We start from the raw sequence: 26,592 nt of genomic DNA, 5'->3' as shown, positions 1-26,592 counted from the left end.
GACTAAAGGAAACTCACTGAACAAATTTTGAAGCAAGTACTAACCTGATAAACGGCAGTAATTATTTAAATTAAAATCACAATATGATTTAATCATTAATAGTTGACTTTGAGAGTTTTTCCCCCCTACTCATGACATGGAGATATTTTTGTATTTATCTGTTTTTTCTATTTTTTTTTTATTGAAGTATAGTATGGATGTAAGAGTTGGACCATAAAGAAGGTTGAGAACCGAAGAACTGATGCTTTTGAACTGTAGTGCTGAAGAAGACTCTTAAGAGGCCTTTGGACAGCAAGGAGATAGACCAGTCAATCCTAAAGGAAATCAACCCCAAATATTCATTGGAAGGACTGATGCTGAAGCTGAAGCTCCAACACACTGGCCACCTGATGTGAAGAACAGACTCACTGGAAAAAGACCCTAATTCTGGGAAAGATTGAGGGCAAGAGGAAAAGGGAGTGACAGAGGACAAGATGGTTGGATAGCATCACTGACTCAGTGGACATGAGTTTGAGCAAACTCTGGGAGATAGTGGAGAACAGGGAAGCCTGGCATGTAGCATTTCATGGGGTCACAAAGAGTTGGACACGACTTAGCAACTGAACAACAACAAATAGTTGATTTAATAATACAATGATATGTGTTATTTTCTTCTATAACTATTTTTGAATACAAGGATACATATATTCATGGTAGGTTACAGACAAAAATAAATAAATAAAACTAAGCTAACTGGTCAATATGTGAATTAAACCCATAATTCTGACCTTTCTGCTACATCAGCAAAATCAACATGGTCAGGTTCAAATAAACAGTCTTACCTCACTATAATTTATTTTATTTTGTCTTGCCAATGTAATTTCAGGTGTATCAGGCATCATGTGGATTTGAGTCTTGTCTTTGTCCCAGGCTTCTGTGTATAAGCGCTGTGAAGGAAAAAAAGGTTATTGAATTAGGAAAACAATGGTTGTTGTAAACAGAGGTTTCCAACTTTGCGATCATGACAAAAGTTGAAAGTTACCATCCTTACTATCTGGGCTGTGTGCTGTACACCAACATTCTTCGATCTCTTTGATGTTACAATATATATAGTCACTAAATATAAGTGTAGGATAAGATATGAAAAGAAAATGTGTGTGTATTTTGTTACAAGACCACCTACACTTCGATTAGATTAAAAGCAAGTACTATCTAAGCATGTATACACATCTATATGTACCGAGGCTATATCAGCAAATCCATCCCATGATTTTGTTTGTTTATTGGCTGCAGATGTACCTGTTATGCCATGTCTAGATTTCTTTTTGATAAATGTCATAAAGACTTGCACCTGACTTGTTTGTTCTATATTTACTTAGGTAAGTACAAAACAAGAAAAAAAAAAAACCTTGATATCAAACATGTATAACTGTTAGACTTAAAACAATTTAAACACCAAACAGTTGTTCTACTTCTATTTCACAAGAGATATCAAAGCAGAAGTTTCTACATACATTTTGAGATACCCAACCAAATTGCCATACACAGGATGTCAATTGGATAAAACAAAAAAGACTTAGCTAGTCATAGATATTCTCAAAGACATACAGCCATACTTTATTTTCCCCCAAATTGAGGGCTCACCTTGTTCATGTTGATGGCATTGTTCTTGGCTAGCACCTGTTCCAGGGAATCAGGCACACTGGTGAATTTCAGCGTGTCTGGACGCTGGCGGTAGAGGTTATCACTCAGTATCTCTGCAGCTCTCTTGCACTTGACCACATCCACAGACCCAATGGGGACCCAACCAATGCCTCTCAGCCACTGGAGATCTGATTTATAAATGTTCTGGTGAGATCAAACACAAAAGCAAGGATTACTGAAACTGTTTTGGCACTTGATTTCAAAAATGAATGCAAAGGACTGGAAAATGTGGATAGACAAACTTTATGTCTATGTCTTTTAACATATGAAGCCCAATAGGATATAGTTCATGGTATTATGTTCTCTCTAAAAGAAAAGCAAAGCACAGTAAATTAAGGGTGGGGAGGAAAAAAACATTATTCTTTTCCTGAGGGCTTTACCAATGCTAGACCATTATCTGCATATTTACTATGTATTACCATCATGAGTATGGTCAACAGCGGTATTTAATGGGTCTCAGCACTTACATCACTCTGGAGGTCGTAGGCCTGCCGAGCATGGATGACATCGCTCTGGTCGGGCAGGCACGTCCACTGGTGCAGGTAGTTCTTGTAGTCTATGTCACTGACCAAGGTCTGGCACTTCTTGGCCAGCACCACCCCCAGCATGTCCACTGGGCTGCTGAACTTGGTCTTCCACTTCTCAAAGTCCTTCTTGTACTCCCGGTCACTCTGGATCTTGGCCACGTGCATGGACCACATCATCTTGGGGTCATCTTTGATGTCCCGGGCTCCAATGTGGTGGCCGAGCTGCTTGCGGTAACCATCTTTGTATTTATACTGAAATAAAAGTAGTCATTTAAAAAAATAAAAATGAATGAAAAGGCCTAAAAGTTTTATTAATATAAAACTCTATTTTAAAATTGGTAATTCTTGTAGAGAAATGAATCATCTGAATATCAACTTATCTCCTCATCCTAAACTCTGACTAGACTTCACAGCAATACTCTAATGGGAAGCAGGCCAAACGACATAGTTCTATGGTTTGCAGATGTTAAGTCTCTGGAAATAAAGGCAGCAACACTTTTCAGAAAATCAACTGGAGTTAATACAGCCTTTTTTTTTTTTTTTATCTTGGGCCAGTGAAATCGTTAACCCAGAAGTTTTACGTGTGATTTTGAGAATGCTACTCCTGAGTGCACGGGAACAATTTTACCCCCAGCCCGCTGCACCCCTCCCAAATGCGGCTCTGCCGACTTTCACTGATTTACAGGACTCCCGAAACGGACTGGCTTGTGTTTCCGTCCTTACATACCTGGTCTATTGGAGATGAAATTTGGGTGAGGTTTGTTGGGATTCCTTGAGGGGGAAAAATAGATTATATGACTATAAGAAAGTGGTGTGTTGTTGGTGGCGGTAAGAGCTGACTGTGGATTATCTTCTGTCCACTTCAGGGAACAACATTACACAAATCCTAGCGTATATCTACAGAAGTCTGAATTCTCCACCAAAGGTACTTCTTTCAGAGACAGCAGAAAGAGAAATCAGGCTCACTATATTGTTGGTTTAGGATGTCATAAAACTCTTTTTTCATTTAAAAATAACTCAAAAGGAAGCACTTAAAGTAGTTTTTCAAAGAAAGGATTGGCAAAAATCCCGAGCAGGTTTTAGTTCAGTAGAGTTGCTCAGTCATGTCCGACTCTTTGCAACCCCATGAACTGCAGCACGCCAGGCCTCCCTGTCCATCACCAACTCCCGGAGTTCACCCAAACTCATGTCCATCGAGTCGGTGATGCCATCCAGCCATCTCATCCTCTGTCGTCCCCTTCTCCTCCTGCCTCCAATCCCTCCCAGGATCAGGGTCTTTTCCAATGAGTCAGTTCTTCACATCAGATGACCAAAGTATTGGAGTTTCAGCTTCAGCATCAGTCCTTCCAATGAATATTCAGGACTGATTTTCTTTAGGATTGACTGGTTGGATCTCCTTGCAGTCCAAGGGACTTTCAAAAGTCTTCTCCAAAACCACAGTTCAAAAGCATCAATTCTTCGGCATTCAGCTTTCTTTATAGTCCAACTCTCATATCCATACATGACTATTGGAAAAACCATAGCTTTGACTAGACGGACCTTTGTCAGCAAAGTAATGTCTGTTTTGTAATATGCTATCTAGGTTGGTCATAGTATGAAAGGGCAAAAAGATACAAACAAATGTAGATTCAAATTCTTTTTTTTTTTTTCTGAAGTTTAGGATACTTGCTCTGCCTATGGGGTCTGAATACTAAAATCTTTTGGAGTTAAATTATTAAAGGGCTTTACAAATGAAAGACTTCATTTAAAGCACAATAAATGTGCTTTAACTGACACCCAGAAGAAGCGTGCTATTGTAATACTGACTCTGCCCTCCCACCCCAACCAGTCATGTGTATCTGTATATCCATGGAGTGTTGGTACTCACATCACTGATGATGTCCCTGGAGGCCTTGGCTGCCACGATCGGGATGGCATCACTTCGCAAGTCGTAGCCTTTCTTCTTTGCTTCTTCGTTGGCGAGTTTGTACAGAGTCTATAGGAGGAAAGTCAGAGTTAAAGCAGGTTTGACAGTGAAAGATTTGATGGCAACAATCTGGAGTTTATCAAGTGACATATCACAAAATTTAAAAAAGGAAAGGCTCTGGAAACAACTTCCTAGCGGTATTGGAAAGCAAATAAATTATATTTTACCAAAAAACTCTGTAGCATAAGAAACAAATGAAATATATCAATGAGTATTAACATAGAATAATCTATTATTTATATCATTATAGATTTATATATAATATGTAGGTTATATGATATATTATGTATACCAACATAGATTAATATAATTTAGTGATATAGATTGATGAACAAAGCATCAATTTATACATCTTAAGTGAAAAGAAACCTGCAGGACAATATGTTTAATATTACTCATTTGATAAAAAATAACATTTATATACTCTTCTTCATTATTAAAAATTTTTGACAATCATATGATATTTTATAATATTTAAAAAACAAATGAGAAAACGATCAAAGCACAACTTAAAGTTAACTTGAGTACAATCACAACTTTAAGATTCTAACTTTTGGCTGCCTCATGTTAGTAAAACATGCACCTATAAAATTGCATTTTACTTAAAAAAATAGTAATTAGCCTTGTCAACAGAGAACACGTTTTCCTAATGCCTAAGGTTCTCTTCCTATAAAAAGAGCTTGATTATTTCATTTCCCCCTGCTCCCTTTAGGAAAATATGCCCAGTGCCCTCCTCTGCATATCTCCATGCTCTAAGCAGGATTCACCCCCGAGGGAAGTGGAGCTGACTCTCCTGCTCCAGCGTGGCCTATACTTGGATGAGGAACCCAATTCTGGGGTTCACTTAGCAAGTTCATTTGGCTCTCATACAAACATGCCCTTGAAACTAACTTTAGTAATAAAAGATGTGAGATTTTGACTTCTAGTTTCATTGCTTTGCTTTCCTTCTCAATTCCACTCAGGATCCAGGTGGGAAAGGGTTATGTATTATTAGAGGCCCCCTTGGTTGGGCTGCCAGATTTAACAAATAGGAAGATAGCATGCCAAGCTCAACTTGAATTTCAGATAAACAGCAAATAATGTTTTCATATAAATAATATATCAGTATTACATTTGGTCATACTACCCCTTGGAAATGCCAAAAATACTCTCCAGTTGCACTGACTCACACCAGTAAAGACCATAAATGGAAAAGATAACGTGACTTCAGTTTTCCCCTGGAATCCTATAGCATATGATATTCAACTACAGATGAAAGGTTGGATGGGCTGAGTGTTCATATCACAGAGTTATACCCTCCAGGACAGCTGAGATCCAAGATTCTTCATAAAAGTAAGCGTAGAAAACAACTACAATGACAACCACAAGTATGGCCCCACAAGATTTTCCCCTACCTCACTGTAGTTGAGTTTGTTCTGCCTTGCCAGCATGATCTCTGGAGTATCAGGCATTATGTGAATTTGAGTCTTGTCTTTGTCCCAGGCCTCTGTGTATAAGCGCTATCAAAGAATATGTTGATAGAAAAGAAAGAACATGTTATAGAAGACCATTTGAAACAGAATTACAAAAAGTCAATTAAAGCAGGAATGTTATTGACCTAATTAGGAAAAAATAAATCAGACTAAGATATAGAGTATTCAACTGAGGTTTGAGTCTTAATGATAGTTATCAGGGTTACAACCGAGGATAATAGAAATTACTTAGAGGATTTCAAGTATGTCATTTAGGTGGTAAACAGACCCCACACTTGCATGGACAATTTTAACTCCACTAGTGATTAATGTCTCAGAACCTCTTTTTGCATCTTGGAGAAGCTTGAGGCAGCTGGAGCTCACCTTGTTCATGTTGATGGCGTTGTTCTTGGCCAGCACCTGCTCCAGGGAATCAGGCACACTGGTGAATTTCAGCGTGTCTGGAGGCTGACGGTAGAGGTTATCACTCAGTATCTCTGCAGCTCTCTTGCACTTGACCACATCCACAGACCCAATAGGGACCCAGCCAATGCCCCTCAGCCACTGGAGATCAGACTTGTAAACATTCTGTGAGGAGGAAAAAGGCAGGAACTCTTCAGCAAGATTGAAAAATTTAGGGTCAAGATACAAATAGAATCAATAATAAAGTACGATTCTGGTTGTTGCTTTTATAGAAAACAGGCTCGTTGTATTAGGCAAACCAGCAGAGGAAGTATGTTGAAAAATGACCCAGAAAAGTAACAAAAAATGATAAAATATTTCAGGTTGTTAGGACAGGAGTAATTGAAATGAGTATCTTCTGTCAGCCAGTTCATTGGATGTTCACTCTGTGTCAACAGGAAAAGAAGCTAACCCAGAGAAAGAGAAACTGCGCAAACATCCAGCTACAGGCTTTCTGTAAATAAATGTTGCTGCTGCTGCTGCTAAGTCGCTTCAGTCGTGTCCAACTCTGTGCAGCCCCATAGATGGCAGCTCACCAGGCTCCCCCGTCCCTGGGATTCTCCAGGCAAGAACGCTGGAGTAGGTTGCCATTTCCTTCTCCAATGCATGAAAGTGAAAAGGGAAAGTGAAGTCGCTCAGTCGTGTCCGACTCTTCGCGATCCCATGGACTGCAGCCTACCAGGCTCCTCCATCCATGGGATTTTCCAGGCAAGAGTACTGGAGTGGGGTGCTATTGCCTTCTCCAAAATAAATGTTAATAAATGTTCTTTCTAGTCAAAAGAAACACTATGCAGCTATTAAAAGCCTATTTTAAAGAATATCAGTGACTTGTAGAAATGTCATTAATATGATGCTAACAAAAAAAATAGCATAGAAAACAATTATGTGTATTACACGAGCAAGAGAGGGCTTTTTCAGTGGTTGGATTATTATTGCCTTCTATATGTTTTTTCTTATATTTCAAAAATATCTGTAATGCTCTTTTTTCTAAGTAACAAGAAGTTAAAATGTAATGACAGGACTTCCCTGGAGATGGTTAAGACAGTGCTCCCAATGTAGGGGGCCTGGGTTCAATCCCTGCTCAGGGAACTAAGATTCCACATGTGGCCAGAAAGTAAAAACAAAACAGAACAATAATGACAGAGAACCTCTGAAGCCCAGAGGCAGACCTTTGGCTACTTTAACACTGTTCAAGATTCAGGACAAAAAAATGATCATCTTATTGGTCTGCAACCCAGCTCTTCACCAAATTCTCAGGATGGGAAGCATGGACTCCTTTCCAGAACTGTCTTTCCATGTCTTTATTTGACACTTTAAGTAATTTTTTCTGCTAAAGACTTTCATTCATAACTACTTCACAGTGGTGGAATTGGACCTTTGCCCAGCTCATTTGAAGGATTTTTACCTGGAACAGCATCTAAGTAGAGCATACAGGTGGCTCTTTTACTGTCTAGACTAAAAGCTGGTTGGAATTGCCTTATGCTGAGTAGTTACTGCCCTTTAAATAACAGCAAGAATGAAAACAATAACATTTTACACTTCTGGATTGTTTAACTTTCATAGGCTTCCCACATTGTTAAGACTATATCACTATGAGAAGGAGGGGATCTCAAAAGGGCACCTGACAAATGCAGGCAAGTGGTCTGTCAATGTGGTCACTCCATGGGTGAGTTAACTGTTTTTAAGTACCTTCCTTGTGCAGGCAAAGCCTTCTTTGTAAAACACAGGGCTCTGCATCTTGTGGAAGGCTACAGAACACATGTGGGAGTTGCCACAGGCAGGCTACAGTTTCTAGGAACAACCATTTAATGAATAATTATTGTCAATTCATGTTATTCTCCAAAGTCCTCTAATGCTTAGTAATTCCTTCAAACATCTATAAAACATATGCTGCACAAAATGCGCTTCTCACATCCAGATTGGAGATGGTGCCTCTGCTTCCAATAGGCACTAGGTTCTGTCATTACCTTGTGACTGCTCCACAAAGAGCCCTGCTGAGAGGAGAAAGTGCCAGGGAAATGACCCAATAGCGTCCAGACTCGGTGACTTCTCTTATTTCATAAGAACAACAATCTTGCAGCAGTAGTCTACTAATGATAAACTTATTTGTTTTTCAAGGAAGCTAAAAACAAATCCTTGAGTAACTTTTTAAAAAACAAAAATGTGTTCTTTCCCCCTTAAAAGAATAAAATAAAAGGTCTCCCTGTGGTAGACCTGGAATTCCAACACTGCTTAACTCCAGTTTATTTTTATAAGACTAAGTCCGGTCAGTAAACTTCACTTCCTTGTAAAGCCTAGTAATGTATCCACAATTAAACAGTAAAACTATTCTCTGATTCACATCTCATTCATTAAACAAGAAATCCTAGTTTGAGTAGCCCAGTGAGTTGTTTACGAAGGATGGCTTTCATATGGTTCAATTTCCTTCTGCACACGGCTGTTATAGATGCTGTACTCACGTCACTCTGGAGGTCGTAGGCCTGCCGAGCATGGATGACATCGCTCTGGTCGGGCAGGCACGTCCACTGGTGCAGGTAGTTCTTGTAGTCTATGTCACTGACCAAGGTCTGGCACTTCTTGGCCAGCACCACCCCCAGCATGTCCACTGGGCTGCTGAACTTGGTCTTCCACTTCTCAAAGTCCTTCTTGTACTCCCGGTCACTCTGGATCTTGGCCACATGCATGGACCACATCATCTTGGGGTCATCTTTGATGTCCCGGGCTCCAATGTGGTGGCCGAGCTGCTTGCGGTAACCATCTTTGTATTTGTACTGAAATGAAAATGCACAAACCAGATTTTCATTAGAAGCCTTTAGAGGTCACAAGTCTGTACAAATCGTCTTGCTTATATCACAGTTGTAAGCTGATACTTTTGCTAATAAGCACTAACTCAAGGCAGTCGCCTACCTTTCCTCTGGAAGCTTATAGTGGTAATAAAATAGATGGAACTGATATGATTGTAGTGTATACCCCAAATCACCTATGGCCTAGTAATAATGAATAGTTCCTGAGGCAGGACATGAACACAGTGGAGAGGCCATTTGGACCAAGGAACTTGGAGAAATGGGTTAGACACTAAAAGCATATCAGAAAAGAGATGTGCTCAGTGACAAGATGGGTTTAATAAGTAGTAAAATGATTTTCTGGTTTCTGTGAAGATAAAGTCAAGGTCAAGGACTACCTGCAGTAGCAACAGAAAAGAATTTAGTATTTCATAATGGATTCAGACTTTCAGTGATGGTGGCAAATTTGGCATCATTTTGCAAATTGACTAAACTAGGGGAGCTGACATAGCAGCCCAGCTGGTTAGAGCATGTTCCTAATAAAGTCATAGGTTCTCATTCTCATGGAGGAACAGTGTTTTTGTTATTCCATGGCCAATGACATCGTCCTGGAATCCAAGTTAATTACCCAAAATACAAGCTTCTAGTCACAAAGATAACTGAGTGAGAAAGTATAGATGAGTCAGCAGAGGCAATATAGTACAGTAGGAAGGAATGAGATGGACTGGAGTTTCAACTCCACCACCGACTAAGAGTTTGACTTTAGACAAGTTGCTTAAGCAATCCACAAAACAGGGATAATCACAACACTTACATCCTAAGGTAATTATGAAAAATAAGTGACATAATGCATGTAACACTTTTAGCACAGATTTCTCAGTGCTTTTGGTTATTATTACTTTGGTATCTATTATTATTTGCATTCATCCACTTGTAGGAAAGGCCCAATGTATGTAAACTAAAGTAAGTCACTAATATGATCTTTCTACATAAAACACAGTGTATTACCATATTCCCAAATAGTGGGCCTTGAATTTTAGAGCAGTGGTCTGTTCTCCAAGAATCCCCTGAGGTACCAGGGAAGGATGATGGTTTTATTCTGCAAGGTACAAGCCACAAGCCAGGAGCTGGTTAAGGGTGCAAGCTTGGGCTAGTCTGTCTTCTTCTCATAGTCGTATAAGGGTGAATTGTAATGATAAATGTCATATGCATTTCTTGAGTTAAAATGCTATATAAAGCCAGGCCATGATTCTCACTGGGAGAACTTAAGTTTATGAGTCACTCTTTCCATCAGCACTGTGACAATTTTATATAAGTACCTCCAAGCCTGCAGCTATACTCTAACAAATTCCACATGAATGGCTCTCTCTCTGTTCTTGGTGGATCAGCTTTCACTGTAGTACTGTGTCTTAACAGTTATAAAAATTTAATAAACATTCAATTTTTCATTTCCCTCAAAGCTAGATTTTAGAAAAATCCTATGCAAATACATAAGGCTTTGTTTCCAAAAGGCCAGGAAAGTTCTTTTCAAAGATTTAGTTCAGTGAAAATGTCCCTTCAGACTGACCACATACTTGCAGTAAAATCGACAACTCACATCACTGATGATGTCCCTGGAGGCCTTGGCTGCCACAATTGGGATGGCATCACTTCGCAAGTCGTAGCCTTTCTTCTTTGCTTCTTCATGGGCGAGTTTGTACAGATTCTAAATTTGAGCCAAAAAAAAAAAAAAAAATCAGTTAGATGTTGACATTCACACCCAAATATTAACAGAGAACTAAAACAATTCACTAAGTTCTACACAGGTAGGTGCCTGTGATCATCTCACTGTTGAGAGTCCTATGCTTTGTGACTTTTTTGGCAAAGTTGAGTCTTAAAAATGATACGGAACATGGTACCTTTGTTTTTCATTTTTAAAGTTATGTTACATTAACTGTATATAGGTATTATTCATTGTTTAAAATTTTTGAGTTTTAACAAGGAATCAGTTTTGGAAAGCTGAAACAAATGGGTCTAGGTGGCAAGAGTGGACAGGAGGAAAACTAATTCAATCTACATTATTTTGCACTAACTCTGTGCTGTGGCAGTGCTTGGTACTTGAGAGCCAAACATGAATATGACCTTTCTCACTTCCAAGATTGCTGGAGAACTGATGGAAAGACTGACGTGGAACAAGCTGCCAAGAAGTCAAACTACAAATGGTGCTTTAACCATATGATTAGAACAAACTCCAGGAAGGAGAAATTGATTCCGAATTGAAAGATCAGGAAGTTTTCAGTGATAAACATGGTTTCCATAGACTGAGATGGCAGTCAAGGGCACAGGGACTTGTATGAATCAAAGTACGGGGGAGGAAAAGTGCAGGGATGTCAAAGGAAGTGGGGGCAGTGCCAGGCAGAGGAAATGGCAACAGGACTGAAAAAAGTCAGAGTTGGGCTGTGAAGGCCTGGCGATACGTTTGTGCTTAACTCTATATGAAATGGGAAAACAACAACAATGTTTGAGGGAGAATGACATCATCAAATTTGCATTTTATCTTCCTGTCCTAAACGAGAAAGAAACACAACAGAATTGAACTAAGCTAATAGAGAAAAGTTGGAGAAAGCAGACCAGGCAGGTGAGGCACTCAGTTCAGGGGATTCTTCCTGGGCCTCTTTGAACCAAGTGTAACATACAGCAGCTCTGAGCTTTTGCAATAAAGACAGAGCTGACAATTCCAGAAATGCTGAGTGGCTAGGGGCCCTTTGCCTCTTAAAACACTTGTTCATACAGCATGTACTTTCCTGTAGCATTATGGGACCTATACTGTAAGTTTAGCTGAAAATTCACTTCTTTTTGAAAGTGGCACTTGATGTTTTTAGTTTGGGATAACAATTTAGAGTTAGTTATATAAGCATTAAAAATATAGTTTCTACCCCCCAAAAATAAAATGGCTTAAGTTGGTGACTAATTAAATTCTCTCAGTTATATTCTGCAGAAGAGGAATACATGTTAAAATAGGCTGTCAAAGAAAGAATATTTTCCTGGAAAGTAGCACAAAGCTGGGAGAAATAAGTAATACATCAGTAGACAGAATCTTGGATTCACAAAAACCTCCACAGGCTTAAATCAATAGGTTCATTCTAAGAAGAAAAAATTGCCGAGATATAAATATAAGTCTTTGAACTGAAATGTAAGTTACCAAATGAATAAATACAAGATAGAGGAAATCTAGTTTAAGCCCATGTAAGTTGTGTTAGGGTTTTGGTTGACCCCAAGTCCCATACGCACCAGCAGTGACATAGTTGCCAAGGACTCCTAAGGCACAGGGTGAAGAAATGGAGGGTGAATCTCCAGAAGAGGAAATGCAAAGTCAATGGTAATCTACATTAGTCATTCCTCACCTGCAGGACTGTGTTCGGTTCTAAGAGTCACATTCTGCAGGGATGTCAGGTGAGGAATGTCCAGGAACTTATAACAACTCTGAGAAGAGTACTATTATAATGTTAAACCCACTTTTCAGGTGGAAAAACTGAGAGACAGTGGGGATGTTTAGATTAGAAAGAGAACATGGGGTGAGTTGGTGGGGAGGCACACAGCAGCAACCCCATCTCTGTGGGGCAGGCACAGACTATGGTCTTAGAGAATTATGTGGGTCTGCAGAGAGAAACCATTGACCCAATACGTGAGAAACACTTTGCAAAGGAACTGCCGGAACAAATGGGTTGATTTATGAGGTAAGCATCCTGTCACTGAGAACACTTAAGCTAAGGCAGGATGATGGCTTTTTGGGTGAGGACTCCTGCCTAGAGCAGAGGCTGACCTCTCAGCCTAAACATCTATGGTTCTAATTAAGAGAGTAGCATTGACACATATATCCCCCTCTTTTTGTTTTTTACCACGTGTAAAAATAGATAGCCAGTGGGAAGCTGCTGTATAACACAGGGAGCTCAGCTCTGCTCTGCAATGACCTAGACAGGTGGGGTGGTGGTGGTGGTGGGAGGGAGGTTCAAGAGAGAAGGGATATACGTATACATATAGCTGATTCACTTTGTTGTACAGCAGAAACTAACACAACATTGTAAAGCAATTATACTTCAATTAAACAAAAGTCTGTGGTTCTGATATGGGCAGCTCTACACTCACAGAAAACAAACAGGAAATGGGCTTGCTAATGTGTTTATTGATAGGTCCCCTCTGTCTCTCAGTTATTTGATTGTACTGTGATTTTAATCCTTGACTTAAACCTTATAAAAATTGTAAATTTTGACCCTAAACTATAATTTAGGAAAAATAAAGCATGTATGGAAAATAAATTTAGCACAGCTATGTAACATATGTGCTATGTGCTAAGTCGCTTCAGTCGTGTCTGATTCTTTGCGACTCCATGGACTGTAGCCCACCAGGCTCCTCTGTCCATGAGACTCTCCAGGCAAGAATATTGGAGTGGGTTGCCATGCCCTCCTCCAGGGAATCTTCCTGACCCAGGGATCAAACCTGCATCTCTCATGTCTCCTGATAAGGAAGAGATAAATGTATTTTGGTATATTGCCAATTTCCTAACTTAAATTAATAAAAGAAGAGAGTCTAGTTAATCTTCTGGTTACTGCTTTAATTATCAGTTCTTAAAATTTACACTGCCTAAATGGTAATTTGTGCTACTTCAAGATTGATGCTTAGGATGGAAATTGAGAAATGCACGAGTATTTGGTTCTCACATGGAGCAAAAAATGGCATTCTTTACAAATTGGTTATTTATATTACATCACCATGAACAGATTAATTGAAATATGAAACGCCATGCAAATGTCATAGAATTAGCATCTGTTCCCACCTCACTGTAGTTGACTTTGTTTGTTCTTGCCAACGTAATTTCTGGTGTGTCTGGCATGATGTGGACCTGGGTCTTGTCTTTGTCCCAGGCTTCTGTGTACAGACGCTAGCAAGGAAAATAAAAAATGTCATCAGGAAAATAATTCAGTGTATATTTAATAGAAATTTCAGGGCCACAAGAACTCTAGAAACAAAGATAACAAGAAGTTATGCATTTTATATACATTATGTATTTTATACATATCTTCAAGTCATCAGTTCATAGAACAGATATGTATGAGTGTCTTTTGATACTCAGAATTATATGTTAACAAAAGGAAATTTAGAATATCTTATGCAGAGGTTTTCCACAAAAATGTGCCATTTTATCAAAATCATGAAATAACTACTGAAGTAAATGTTAAAATATGAATGGAATAGATACTATATATGGATAGATATATATATAGAGAGAAAGACCGACATATCTTTTGTTGCTCAAGTTTCTATTTCTTTCTTTTCTTGATCATGCTTCTTTTCCTTTGGTTCAGTTTTAGGAGTAATGACTCTGAATTTTGAAGCCTCACCTTGTTCATATTGATGGCGTTGTTCTTGGCCAACACTTGCTCCAGAGAATCAGTCACGCTAGTAAATTTGAATTTGTCTGGAGGCTGGCGATAGAGTTTATCACTCAAAATTTCACTCGCCCTCTTGGATTTTTCCACATCTAAAGAGCCAATGGGAACCCAGCCGATGCCTCTTAGCCATTGGAGATCTGACTTGTACACATTCTGTTAATATAAACAGCCAGTAAGTATTTATCTTTGGTTTGGGAAAACATTTTCACCAACAGGACACGAAATAAAGAACACTTTTGAAAATGCAGTTTGTTGGACAGACAGGGTATCAGACAATATTCCTTTGTGATCTGGAAGGTTTGACATTGAACACTCACAGGAAAAGAAGAAATGTTTTCCCCCACTTGCAGGGGCTGGAGTGGTTGGTGCCACTTATCCAACGGATGTTAATTCACTGATTGCCCACCTTTGCATGTCATTATGATCCTCAGTACTCACGTCACTCTGGAGGTCGTAGGCCTGCCGAGCATGGATGACATCGCTCTGGTCGGGCAGGCACGTCCACTGGTGCAGGTAGTTCTTGTAGTCTATGTCACTGACCAAGGTCTGGCACTTCTTGGCCAGCACCACCCCCAGCATGTCCACTGGGCTGCTGAACTTGGTCTTCCACTTCTCAAAGTCCTTCTTGTACTCCCGGTCACTCTGGATCTTGGCCACGTGCATGGACCACATCATCTTGGGGTCATCTTTGATGTCCCGGGCTCCAATGTGGTGGCCGAGCTGCCTACGATAGCCTTCCTTGTACTTGAACTAGAAGAAGAAAATTACTGATAGTCACCTAGTATAACTTTTAGTACAAGATACAAAGATTAATAGGCTCAGATTTTCCTATTCGTTAAAAATGCTTTCCGCCTGAATATTTCTTGCCTGGAAAACTCCATGGACAGATGAGCCTGGCAGGCTACAGTCCATGGGGTCACAAGAGTCCAACATGACTTAGTCACTAAACCACCACTCCTGAATATATAAATAATATGTGCATCTGCATCTTATAAACCATTGAGAAAATAAAGCTTGTATATATGTATACAAAAAAGAAAACAGAAATTATGACATTCTGCCATTTGGTGATAACTGCTGATGAAAATGACTTTTTGTGGGGAGGTGTGTACATGTAAGAGAGTATATTAATAAAATTAGAATGGGGTCATACTGTAGATGGGTTTGTGTCTGCTCATTTCAGTTATTATTTAAGCATTTTCCTATGTCATTATATGTTCCCTTGTGTGTGTCTGACCCTTTGTGACCCCATGTACTGTAGACTACCAGGCTCCTCAGTCCATGAGATTTTCCAGGAAAGAATACTGGAGTAGTCAGCCATTTCCTCCTTCAGGGCATCTTCCTGTCCCAGCAATCGAACCCATATCTCCTGTGTCTCCTGCATTGTAGGCAGATTCTTTACTGCTTGAGCCATCAGGCAAGCCCATATATTCCCTACAAACATGATTTTTAATGGCAGCAGGTATTCCATTATATTGTATTATAATACTTTTAATCCTTCTCTGACAGTTGAACATTTTTTTAAAAAGTATGACAGCTACTTCCCATATTTTGGATATAAAGGGAAAATATGCTTTTGACTTCACAGACAATAGAAATAGAAAGATAAACATTTGTAGAAATGTAAGCAAATCCATCTTTAAAGTAAATAAATATCCACAGCCAATTACAGGATGCAGGGATAAACATACAATTCACGGGAATGGTTGGACTATAAACAGATTAATGTGTTCCATTCCTTCAGGTTTACTGGTTCACGGGAAATGGCTGGGTTTGGAAGGGATCCTATGATGAGTTCAACTGCATATATGTCACATTGTTTGTTGCTGATGCGTAGTTGCTAAGTCATGTCTGACTCTTTGCAACCCCATGGACTGCAGCCCGCCAGGCTCCTCTGTCCATGGGATTTCCCAGGCATGAATACTGGAGTGGGTTGCCATGTCTTCTTTGGGGGACTCTTCCTGACCCAGGGATCAAACCTGAGTTTCCTGCATCTCCTGCCTTGGCAGGCAAATTCTTTACCACTGAGCCACCAGAGAAGCTCCATACATCATGTCACAAAGTCAAAAGGCTGTCTGAGCTATAGTAAAGCAGCCAATCCTTTTGTTCAGCAGGGAATGGACATTATTTTGAAATGCATGTTGCTATGGATTCAACCATAGCTAGAAGTTAGCCTTTATGTTGAGAGCTTCATTACCATTATTTTAAACTATTTACTTACAAGACACCATTAGCTAAAACCTTAACCTCACAGCTCACTTGCTTTGCTACATATCCTCGAGAGAAACCAAAGCTGAGCAAAGAACTCTGCAGGTGCACTTACTTCACTTGCAATGTCTCTGGAGGCCTTGGCTGCCCTGATAGGAATGGCATCTATCCGCATATCATAGCCTTTTCTCTTGGCTTCATCTAGGCCAAGTTTATAGAGTTTCTGAAAAAAGACATAAATCTTTGTAAGTCTGATCTATAAAGTACAGTGTAAGAAAAAATATTATCATGCAGCACGAACACATTGCTTACCTCACTGTAATTTATTTGGTTTTGTTTAGCTAGTAACACTTCAGGAGTGTCTGGCATAATGTGGACAGTGGTTTTATCTTTATCCCAAGCTTCTGTATAGAGGTGCTGAAATAAACAAAAACAGGTGTGAGTAGCTCAGGTCAGTAACGAATCTAGTTCTTAATGAGAGTAAAGAGTCTGCTCTGTGAGTCAGTACTTGTGACACCTTTGGGTCTAGATGTCACATCAATAAGAAGCGCAATACTTACTTTAAAACCACTTTGAAAGTGAAAGTGTTAGTTGCTCAGTCATGTTCAACTCTTTGTGAGTCCATGGACTGTGGCCTGCCAGGCTCCTCTGTCCATGAAATTCTCCAGGCAAGAATACTGGAGTGGGTTGCCATTCCCTTCTCCAGGGGATCTTCCCAACTCAGGGACTGAACCAGGGACTCATGCATTGCAGGCAGATTCTCTACCATCTGAGCTACCAGGGAAGCCCACTTAAAAACCACTTTAAGGCCAAGCAAAAGAACCGAATGTAATTTTTCTTTTATAGAAACAGATTTCAGTGTTTACACACACATACAAAAATTAACAGCCACCTCAAGTTAAGGAAAGGACTTACATGGTTCATGGTAATAGCATTGTTTTTTGCCAAAACCATCGGGATGGAGTCCATAAGGCTGGAAAACTTGAATTGATCTGGGTGCTGACGGTAAACGTGGTCACTCAAAATCTGGGAAGCTCTCTTGTTCTTCTCATCCTCAAGAGAACCACTAGGTAACCAGCCAATGCCTCTGAGCCACTGAAGGTCGGACTTGTACAAATTCTGAAATTTTAAGTGATAGACCATTAAACAGAAGTATAATGATAGTCCCCTAAAGATATAAAATTTTGTTTTATATTATATTATAAAATACTACATTATACATTTCAATGCTTGAATTCTATGGGAAATTTTAAAATTTTGGTATTTCTTGGGAATCCACAAAATATTCACATTAGAAACAGATTTTTGAAAGACATTTTAAACAGAAGAACACAGAACATCAAAATTCTACTAGATCAGTAATCTGGAGGTTTCTACCAAAGCAATGGGTGCTTCGCTGGTGTTTTCTTTTGTGAAATTAATGATGCTCCCAGTATTTGTGTGACTGGATGGAGTGTGAACGTTAGTCCAGGAAGTAGAATTCAGATGTGTAAAGTCAACTCCCTTCGTTTGGAGGGAACTTTGACACTTAGGAAAGCAGACATGGTTTCTTTTGGCCAAAAGAAAAACTTAGACTCACATCACTCTGGAGGTCGTAGGCCTGCCGAGCATGGATGACATCGCTCTGGTCGGGCAGGCACGTCCACTGGTGCAGGTAGTTCTTGTAGTCTATGTCACTGACCAAGGTCTGGCACTTCTTGGCCAGCACCACTCCCAGCATGTCCACTGGGCTGCTGAACTTGGTCTTCCACTTCTCAAAGTCCTTCTTGTACTCCCGGTCACTCTGGATTTTGGCCACGTGCATGGACCACATCATCTTGGGGTCATCCTTAATGTTTCTGGCTCCAATGTGGTGGCCAAGCTGCATGCGAAAACCTTCCTTGTACTTGTACTAAAGGAGGGGAAAAAAAAAACACATATCTTCGTCTTTTGAAGATTAACTTATGTTACTACCTTTGTGGTGAATTACAAAGCACGGTAACTCCAAATATTTTCATAAGGCTAGATAGCCACAGATTTAAGTGCTTTTTTTTTTTTTTTTGATAGGAAAAATTAAAGGCTAAATCCGGCTACAGATTCCATACATAATAAATACACCCTTGAGTTTATCCTCGCCCCATGCTGCGTCCCTGGGATCATTTCACTATTTTTAATTTGTCACTTGGAAGAGTCTATTCAATTTAAAATTAAACTGAGACTTTTTTTGAAGTGAAAATTGCAATCTAATCAGTACAAACAAGGGATAAAGTCTTACTTCACTGGCAATTTCCCGGGATGCTTTAGCTGCTTTGATTGGTATGGCATCAACAGGAAGATCGTAACCTTTTTTCCTCAACTCCTCATAACCCATTCGGTAGAATTTCTGTTAAGAAATGAAAATCACTTTGAAAAAAACTGTTTCCCACTAACATCTGCAGCATAATGAATCCAATGTGCTAAATATTTTAAGAGTTCCTGAGAATAGCTTCTGAGCTCTAGAATACTCAAATGTACTAGAAATTGTGCCCATTGATTGCTAATAATCTTGTTTTAAACTCTAAAGCTCTTCAATTACTTAGACCAACAAAGTTAAATGTCAGCTGTTCCCAAATATTTATGAGAATGAGACAGAATAAATTGGTAGATAAATGAAATATCATCAAGGTGCTGTTTTCCAATTAACTTTGACTCTTTCACTAGAAGTTTTTGTTAGAAATGAGCAATGTCTTTGCCATCTCAACACTAGAGTCTATTTCACCATATAGGGCTGTCCAAAAGTAGGATCCCCATTTTTAGGCAAGAAACAAAGCACTTCATAATTTTTACAATGTAAGATTTTTTTTTTTAGGAAAGTTTAAATATCAAATTTTAAAAGTTTAAGTGAAATAATTTCTTTCTTCAGATTTGTTACATAATTAAATGAGAATATAATTTAATGCACTTCATTTAGAAACCAGATTGTTTAAAGTACCTATTGACCTTGGACTTGTTTTTATGTTTTAGTCCTTTGTGGTATTACTTCAGTATCTTATTTAAGCTAAGGTCTTCATATTAGAATTTATTGTTAAAATATTAATTTTTACATCTATAAATTTCAGGAGGTTATACTATGAGTATAAAAATAAAAATAAAATTACCCTGCATGAGTTTTTTATGCTCATCTAAATTTTATTGAATTGCATGTGTGTCAGGCACTATAGTGGCTAAGCACTGTAGATCCAATATGATTTGTCTCTGCCCCACACGAAGCTTCTGTCCATACAGGGAAGAGCTATACAGACCATTACAATATGACAACGTGTGTAATAATGAACCACAAGGAACAGAGAGCACATCCCTCCAACTCCATCCAACAGAGAAAATGCCAGTTATTGGGATGTTCAAGCTAAAAGCCATTAAATGAGGATGCTAAGTCATATGAAGTTTGTTAGTTAAAATGATTCAAGTATTCAAAATAGCTTCCAAATAAATTCATTGCCTCAGAAGCAATCAAAAGGAGCTATCTGAAAATACGTGTTTCATTGGAAACTTACGTCACTTGTGTTGATTAAGTTTGCTTTGGCCAGAATAATGTCAGGTGTATCTGGCATGATGTGAATTTGAGTCTTGTCCTTATCCCAAGCTTCTCTGTAAAGTATCTAAAATGAGATAAAAGGGTTTTTCAGTGGTGCTCTTAGATTAGTGACATAGTTAATTTCAAATAGTGTTACTAATTCATCTAAATTAAGCATTATAGTAGCATAAGCAGAAAATAGGTATAGCATTTCATGACTTATGAGACACAGTTGCCTTTCAAAATATAATTATGGATTGCCTTTTCAAAGTTGCAACTAACCCTGCCTGTAAGAAATCAGCCCAAGTAGTTAAAACCTTTACCAGCATCATCAAACAGAGCAGCAGTTCTCCACCTTTTGGGATTAAAACAATCTCCCCCAGGATTTAATTAGGAGACAGCCTTTATCTTCTGGTTTCCCAGGGGCTCAGTGGTAAAGAATCCACCTGCCAATGCAGGAGATGCAGGTTCAATCCCTGAGTTGGGAAGATCCCCTGGAGGAGGCAATGGCAACCCGCTCCAGTACTCTTGCCTGGAGAATCCCAAGGACAAGGGAGCCTGGTGGGCTGCAGTCCATGGGGTTGCAAAGAGTCAGACACAGTTGAGCGTGCACACATCTTATCTTCTGGAAAAATGACATATTCGGGGTATGTCTAGATATTAGGGAGTCTCATGTCCTATGTGGTTTATCATACAGTTATACCTCATAATTATTTGAGGGGATTAGGATTCCCCCAACTGATTTTGTATGAGATTCATCAAAGTCTCTTGTATGTCCCAGGGTCATTCTCTTTCTTCAATAGAAAACAAAGAGACCCAAACAAAAATCTCATTGGTTTATTAAAACTACAGGGTAAAAGTCTGATGAAAAATAGTGTGCTTACATTGTCAGAGAGTCTTCCCACAAGTTACTTATCAATTACAAAGGTTAAAATAGTAACTAGACAGTGGAGAAACCTCAGGACACCATTTCACCCAAGCAATCAAAGCTAAAATGATCAGTAATAGGATAGATTGATATCATGTGCCTCCTGCCATGCTGTGTAGAGGAGGATGCAACATATGCTATCCTGCCAAAACTACAGAACCTGAGTCTAATCATGAGGAAACAGTACATAAACCCAAATTTACAGAGGTTCTGTACAACAACTGGCCTGCGCGCTTCATGAATATCAAGGACTCTTAAGGCAAAGAAGTGAGGAATTAGTTCAGATTAAAATAGACTAAAGACATGACAAATAAATTCAATGTGTGGTCTTGGGTTGGATCCTGGATCAAAAAAATTTTTTCTCTTTCTATAAAGGATGCTTGTGGTAAAATTGAGTAAATTCTGTACACTAGTGTTATTTTAACACTACTTTTCTGATTTTGATCATTGCACTGTGGTTATGTAAGAGAATGTTCTTATTTTCAGGAAATGCACTGGAGTATTTAGGGGTAGAGCAGTATCAGGAAACAACACACATACACACACACAAAACATACACATGTAGGAAAGAAAGAGATGGGGCAGGGGGAAAGAGAAAAAAGGCAAATGTGACAAAATGCTAATTGGTGAATATGGGTGAAGATATACATATATATATGTATATACATGCACATATAAATTATGTGTACTAAGTTCAACTTTTCTGCATGCTCAAATTATTTCAATATAAAAAATGTTAAAGTCTCATTGGTTGCTTGGACTTGTCAATTTCCCTTTGAGGTGTGCAGTGTGGGGTGTGAGGGGCTGGCCCCCTTCTCCTTCCTGACATGCTTACTATGGTCCTTGTAACCCAAAGACCTTCAGGACTACAACAAAACAAGGCTTCTGAATTTTCTTATACCTTTATCCTGGACTAACCTTTATGATTGAGAAAGATCAGAATTTCTCAGCCTCAGAACTATTGGTGTTTACCGGAGTTGTTGTTGTTGTGGGGGAGCTGTCCTGACTCCCATCCACTAGATTCCAGTAGCATGCCTCCCTCAAGTTATGACAAGTTACGGGTGTTGCCAAATGCCCGCTGTGGGTCGAAACTGTCCCTGGTTGAGAACCACTGAGCTGGACCATTTCAATGCCATGTGTCACTTTCACCTCACGGAAAACAGAAAATGCTAAGAATGTTTGTTTACACTGAGATAGATGAACTGGCCTATTCAAAAGGAGAGACAGCAGGCTCCAGGACCCCAGTGGCCCTTTCCTGAGGCCTAGAGATCAGTCTCCTGTAACAGGGGCACACTGCACAGGAGGTCTATCCTGAGACTTTGCGTTGATAGGTTTCATGATGCAGGCTTTTTCTATTGGCCACCATATTAGTTCAGAACTTTATACACAGCCCTGTTTCATGGAGAAACAAGAAGCTTTTCTAAAGGGGGAAATAATTTGTAGGAATTTGTTGCTTTATTAGTCATCTGATGGATTCAAATTGCTACCATAAAAATGACATTGAAACATATAAAATATCATGTAAGAAACGAAAAAAAAAAATGGGAACATGAACATTCCTAATAAAACTGACAGGTCAGCAGTTACTATAAATTCTGGATATCAAAACTGCAAGACGTCTGTGAGGGGGTGATTAGGCAGAGAGGAGCCACAGTTTATAAACTGCTTTTGTTGTGTTGTTGTTGTTGTTTAGTTGCTAAGTTGTATCCAACTCTTTTGTGACCCCATGGACTGTAGCCCGCCAGGCTCCTCTGTCCATGAATTCTCCGGGCAAGAATACTGGAGTGGGTTGCCATTTCCATCTCCAGGGTATCTTTCCAACACAGAGATGGAACCTGCGTCTCCCGCACTGGCAGACAATTCTTTATCACTGAGCCATCCTGGGAAACTATCAAAATGCTTACCATATGCTAATTAAGGGCTTACATATATTCTATAAAAACATATATGTAAAATATATAAAATGTTATATATATTTAGATCTTTCTAAGGCTCAAAGAGTTATTACTATAAATCTATTTAAATGTTCTTAGCTCCAAAATCTTAGTGCACATAATTCAATGCTCTGTAATTTTCAGGGTTATGCTTCTAACTGAGGAAGGTAGAGTAATCTTTCCCTTCTTTGCATAGAATTAATCTACACATCTTTCATTTATTTTATTCAATAAATACTTACTGAGCACCTATTATTATGCCAGACACTGGAATCAGTGCTGGAGAAGGAAATAAGAAGGAAATGGAATATACATAAATACAAATATAAATAAATATATATAATCTATTGTGATTCAGCTAAGTGAAGTGTATTATAATCACTTGAAAGAAAATACATCCTTTATGACATTTCCCCTGTGCCTGTGTAAGGTACTCAGAATATCTCCCTCTAATACACTGTACATCTGAGTCTTTAATGCACACATCTGGGTCTTCAATGCACACGTTTCAAATAAAGAAATATGTTCTTGTTATGCTTTGGATAAATAAGCAAGCAAGCTCTGGGTGACAAAAATTGATACTAAGTCATTTTTACAAGATCCACTATAGGGTAACTGATAATTCAAATGAAATAACGAAATAAAAAAATGATGCTGTGTCATGCGATGCTGTGTTATCCTACTAATTTATTTAGCAAATACTGTTGAGCACCTACTGGGTATCAGGCAGTAGAGTTTCTTTTATCTCCGAAGAGGTACTCACATCACTCCTGTTTTTGGCATTTGTCTTTGCCAGAACTATGTCCATGGCGTCAGGAATGCTGGTGAACTTGTTTCTATCCGGAGGCTGGCGATATTTCTTCTCACTGATGATTTCTGAAGCCCGTTTGTTCTTTTCTGCCTCCAAAGAACCCAAGGGACTCCATCCTATGCCTTTCAGCCACTCAAGGTCAGACTTATACAAATTCTGTGAAAATACAAAGCATGCCATCAAAATTCCATCCTCATCCGGACCCTTGACTCAAACAATTATATGCATTACAAAAAAAGGTATGTTTTAGACATTCAATAATAATTTGTCTATGTAGTTTCTGTCTCTTAATGATTAAATGATCACTCATATGAGATATGAAGTACTATACACATATACTATGAGATTTAGTAGAAACTGACCTCACTCTGTAGGTCATAAGCTTTTTTAGCATGGATCACATCATTCTGATCAGGCAGACATGTCCACCCATGCAGGTAGTTTTTGTAGTCCACATCACTGACCAAGGCCTGACATTTTTTGGCCAGTACCACTCCCAACATGTCCACGGGGCTGCTGAACTTTGTTTTCCACTTCTCAAAGTCCTTCTTGTATTCTCTTTCACTCTGCATTTTGGCTACATTCATGGACAACACAAGCTTTGGATCATCTTGCAGACTCCGGAATCCAATATGGTGGCCAATTTGCTTGCGGTAGCCTTGTTTGTATTTAAACTGAAATCAGGGGAAACAGTTCTCTTATTAACATAAACACAAGTTAAACTCTGTTTTCTTTGTTTGCATGTTTCCAAAACTGAAACGAGAATTTCATTTAACTTAGTAAGAAATGTGAAAATGGGTTGATTCATGCTCATATATGGCAGAAACCAATACAATATTGTAAAGCAATTATCCTCCAATTAAAAATAAACAAATTTAAATTTAAAAACAAGGAAAAAAAAAAGAAATGTGAAAGCTTAAGTAGAGGCTTCTAAAAAGACATAATGTAGCTGAGTATCAGGACAGGTTATGATGAAAAATTAAATTCAACTAGAGGCAGAAATATATGTTGGAATGTGCTGGACATTACGTATGCTGACTCTAGGGTAGCATTTGATAATGCTTATAGGAATAATGGGAAAAGTATGGCTAAGTTGCAAAAAATAATTGGGAAGATTCAGGACTTGATGAGCAGGCCTAATAGTGTAGATTAATTTATTAAACTGCAGGGTTTTTTAGTGGTTCACCATATAATTGTGTCATATAAACTTGTCTTGTTCAGATTCATTCGTCTGTGCTCATAAAAACTGCCAAATATGTTAGAATAGAACAAAATTCCACAAGATCTCAACATACTGCCAAGATAGGTCAAAATGCAGTGCATAAATGTAAGAAATAGTGAAACCCAATATTTAGATTCAATTGGGAAAAACTGCATTGTTGTTGGTGACAATGACAAGAGTAATAATAATAATTGGATAATAGCATTTACTTGATGCCAGATGCTGAACACACATTATACTTTACAAAAGTAGGTTCTACTCTCTCTTGATACCCAGCTTTGTGGTTATGTCTTATTAAAAATGCTCAGGAATTTATGTGGACCATCAGTTCAATTTGTGCAATATGACAAAATTGCTTTTTAAAAAGTAGATTTCTGTAAGAGATTCTGTAGGAGTACAAATAAAGGCAAATCAGAAATTCATTTGCTTGGCCTAACCTGAAACAGGAACACAACACCAAGTTTTAAGGTACTCTATTTTGAAAGGGGTTTTGAAAATACAGAACACATCACAAGTAGAATGATTTAAGGATGTACAAAGCTAAAACCAAAGGAGAATAAATAATAAATTTGAAATGTTTGAAGGGATATCAGGTGAAAAGGGAAATATGCTACTCTATGGAGTTCTAGAACACACATCTAAGGCTGACCAGTAACATGTTTAAGTTTGAAATAAGGAAATACGTAATGGCAATTAGAAATGATCCAGCAAAGAAACAAACTGCCCTGAAAGACACAAAAATTCTTATATTTGTAAATATCCAGAGACCTATTGGAATAGAGAGAAGACCTATTAGAAAGGAGAGAATGATGTTGAGTGGGAGATTAAATAAACATCGTTATCTTCTAACTGTAAATTCTGTGATTCTAACTTATTTAGTATTGATAAAAATAGCTCTAATTTCTTTAGGTGGCATAGATACAAGAATCATTTGAAACTGAGAGGAGATAATAATCTCTACAATGGTGGGAAATTCATTTAAAGGTAATTCAATTTTAGGGTAAGATTTAAAAAAATCCTAACAGACTTACATGAAAATAAATGTTGTTTCTTAGGAAAGTATTGATGCAATGTCTTAATTTGCTAAACTATTTTTACCTCATAGGGAATTCTAACATTAAATGAAAATGAGTTTACTTTCTGAGGACCATTAAGACATTACTACTGCTTTAGGTTCACCATCACATCGATTCATTTTAATGAGACATTGACCTGCAAGGCAGAGAGTGGGTAATAACACATCATCTAATTAATTTCCCAACACTTCTGGAGTGCCACAGATTAACTGAGTTAGAGAGAAATTTCCCTTATATTCTTAGAATTTATTGTCAGATTGTTTTTAGACATGCTTTCTCTCCAAATCAAATCCTTGTTTTGCTTTGATTTAAAGATTTTGATTAAGACGCTGGGACAAAATTCTGGTAATTTATTCTCTATAGCTGAAATTCTTCAAATTTTTGGTGTTTAATTTTTGGGGTTAACAAAGTGATATGTTTGAGTTTGCAGAATCTCTAAATTGAATATTTATAAAAATTTAATTGACCAATAGGAACTGTATCCAGTTTTTCACCAAATTTACTACCCTTTCCAATCATAATTAGAAGTTGCCTTGGCGGTTCCCTGGCAGGCCAGTGGTTAGGACCTGGAGCTATCATT

General features: G+C 38.5%; 1 protein-coding gene across 18 annotated transcripts in view; it reads right to left on the bottom strand.

Moving 5' to 3' along the window:
* Positions 1-26,592, bottom strand: part of NEB (nebulin) — a 219,245-nt gene that overhangs the window by 120,360 nt on the left and 72,293 nt on the right. For all 18 annotated transcript variants that reach the window (XM_070768009.1, XM_070767914.1, XM_070767927.1 and 15 more), the window contains 19 exons: positions 24,077-24,388; positions 23,667-23,870; positions 20,022-20,126; positions 18,764-18,871; positions 18,089-18,400; positions 17,425-17,628; positions 16,822-16,926; positions 16,625-16,732; positions 14,740-15,051; positions 14,251-14,454; positions 13,686-13,790; positions 10,470-10,577; positions 8,549-8,860; positions 6,012-6,215; positions 5,571-5,675; positions 4,078-4,185; positions 2,151-2,462; positions 1,624-1,827; positions 822-926 (listed from right to left, as the gene is read on the bottom strand). In XM_070768009.1, coding sequence (XP_070624110.1) covers positions 822-926; positions 1,624-1,827; positions 2,151-2,462; positions 4,078-4,185; positions 5,571-5,675; positions 6,012-6,215; positions 8,549-8,860; positions 10,470-10,577; positions 13,686-13,790; positions 14,251-14,454; positions 14,740-15,051; positions 16,625-16,732; positions 16,822-16,926; positions 17,425-17,628; positions 18,089-18,400; positions 18,764-18,871; positions 20,022-20,126; positions 23,667-23,870; positions 24,077-24,388 — 3,537 coding nt within the window. The remainder of the gene's footprint in view (positions 1-821; positions 927-1,623; positions 1,828-2,150; positions 2,463-4,077; positions 4,186-5,570; positions 5,676-6,011; positions 6,216-8,548; positions 8,861-10,469; positions 10,578-13,685; positions 13,791-14,250; positions 14,455-14,739; positions 15,052-16,624; positions 16,733-16,821; positions 16,927-17,424; positions 17,629-18,088; positions 18,401-18,763; positions 18,872-20,021; positions 20,127-23,666; positions 23,871-24,076; positions 24,389-26,592) is intronic.

The sequence above is a fragment of the Bos indicus genome, chromosome 2 (genome assembly GCF_029378745.1).
Source record: "Bos indicus isolate NIAB-ARS_2022 breed Sahiwal x Tharparkar chromosome 2, NIAB-ARS_B.indTharparkar_mat_pri_1.0, whole genome shotgun sequence".
Classification (NCBI taxonomy): Eukaryota; Metazoa; Chordata; class Mammalia; order Artiodactyla; family Bovidae; genus Bos; species Bos indicus.
Note: the sequence above shows the minus strand (reverse complement) of the source record. Positions and strands in the feature narration are given on the sequence as shown.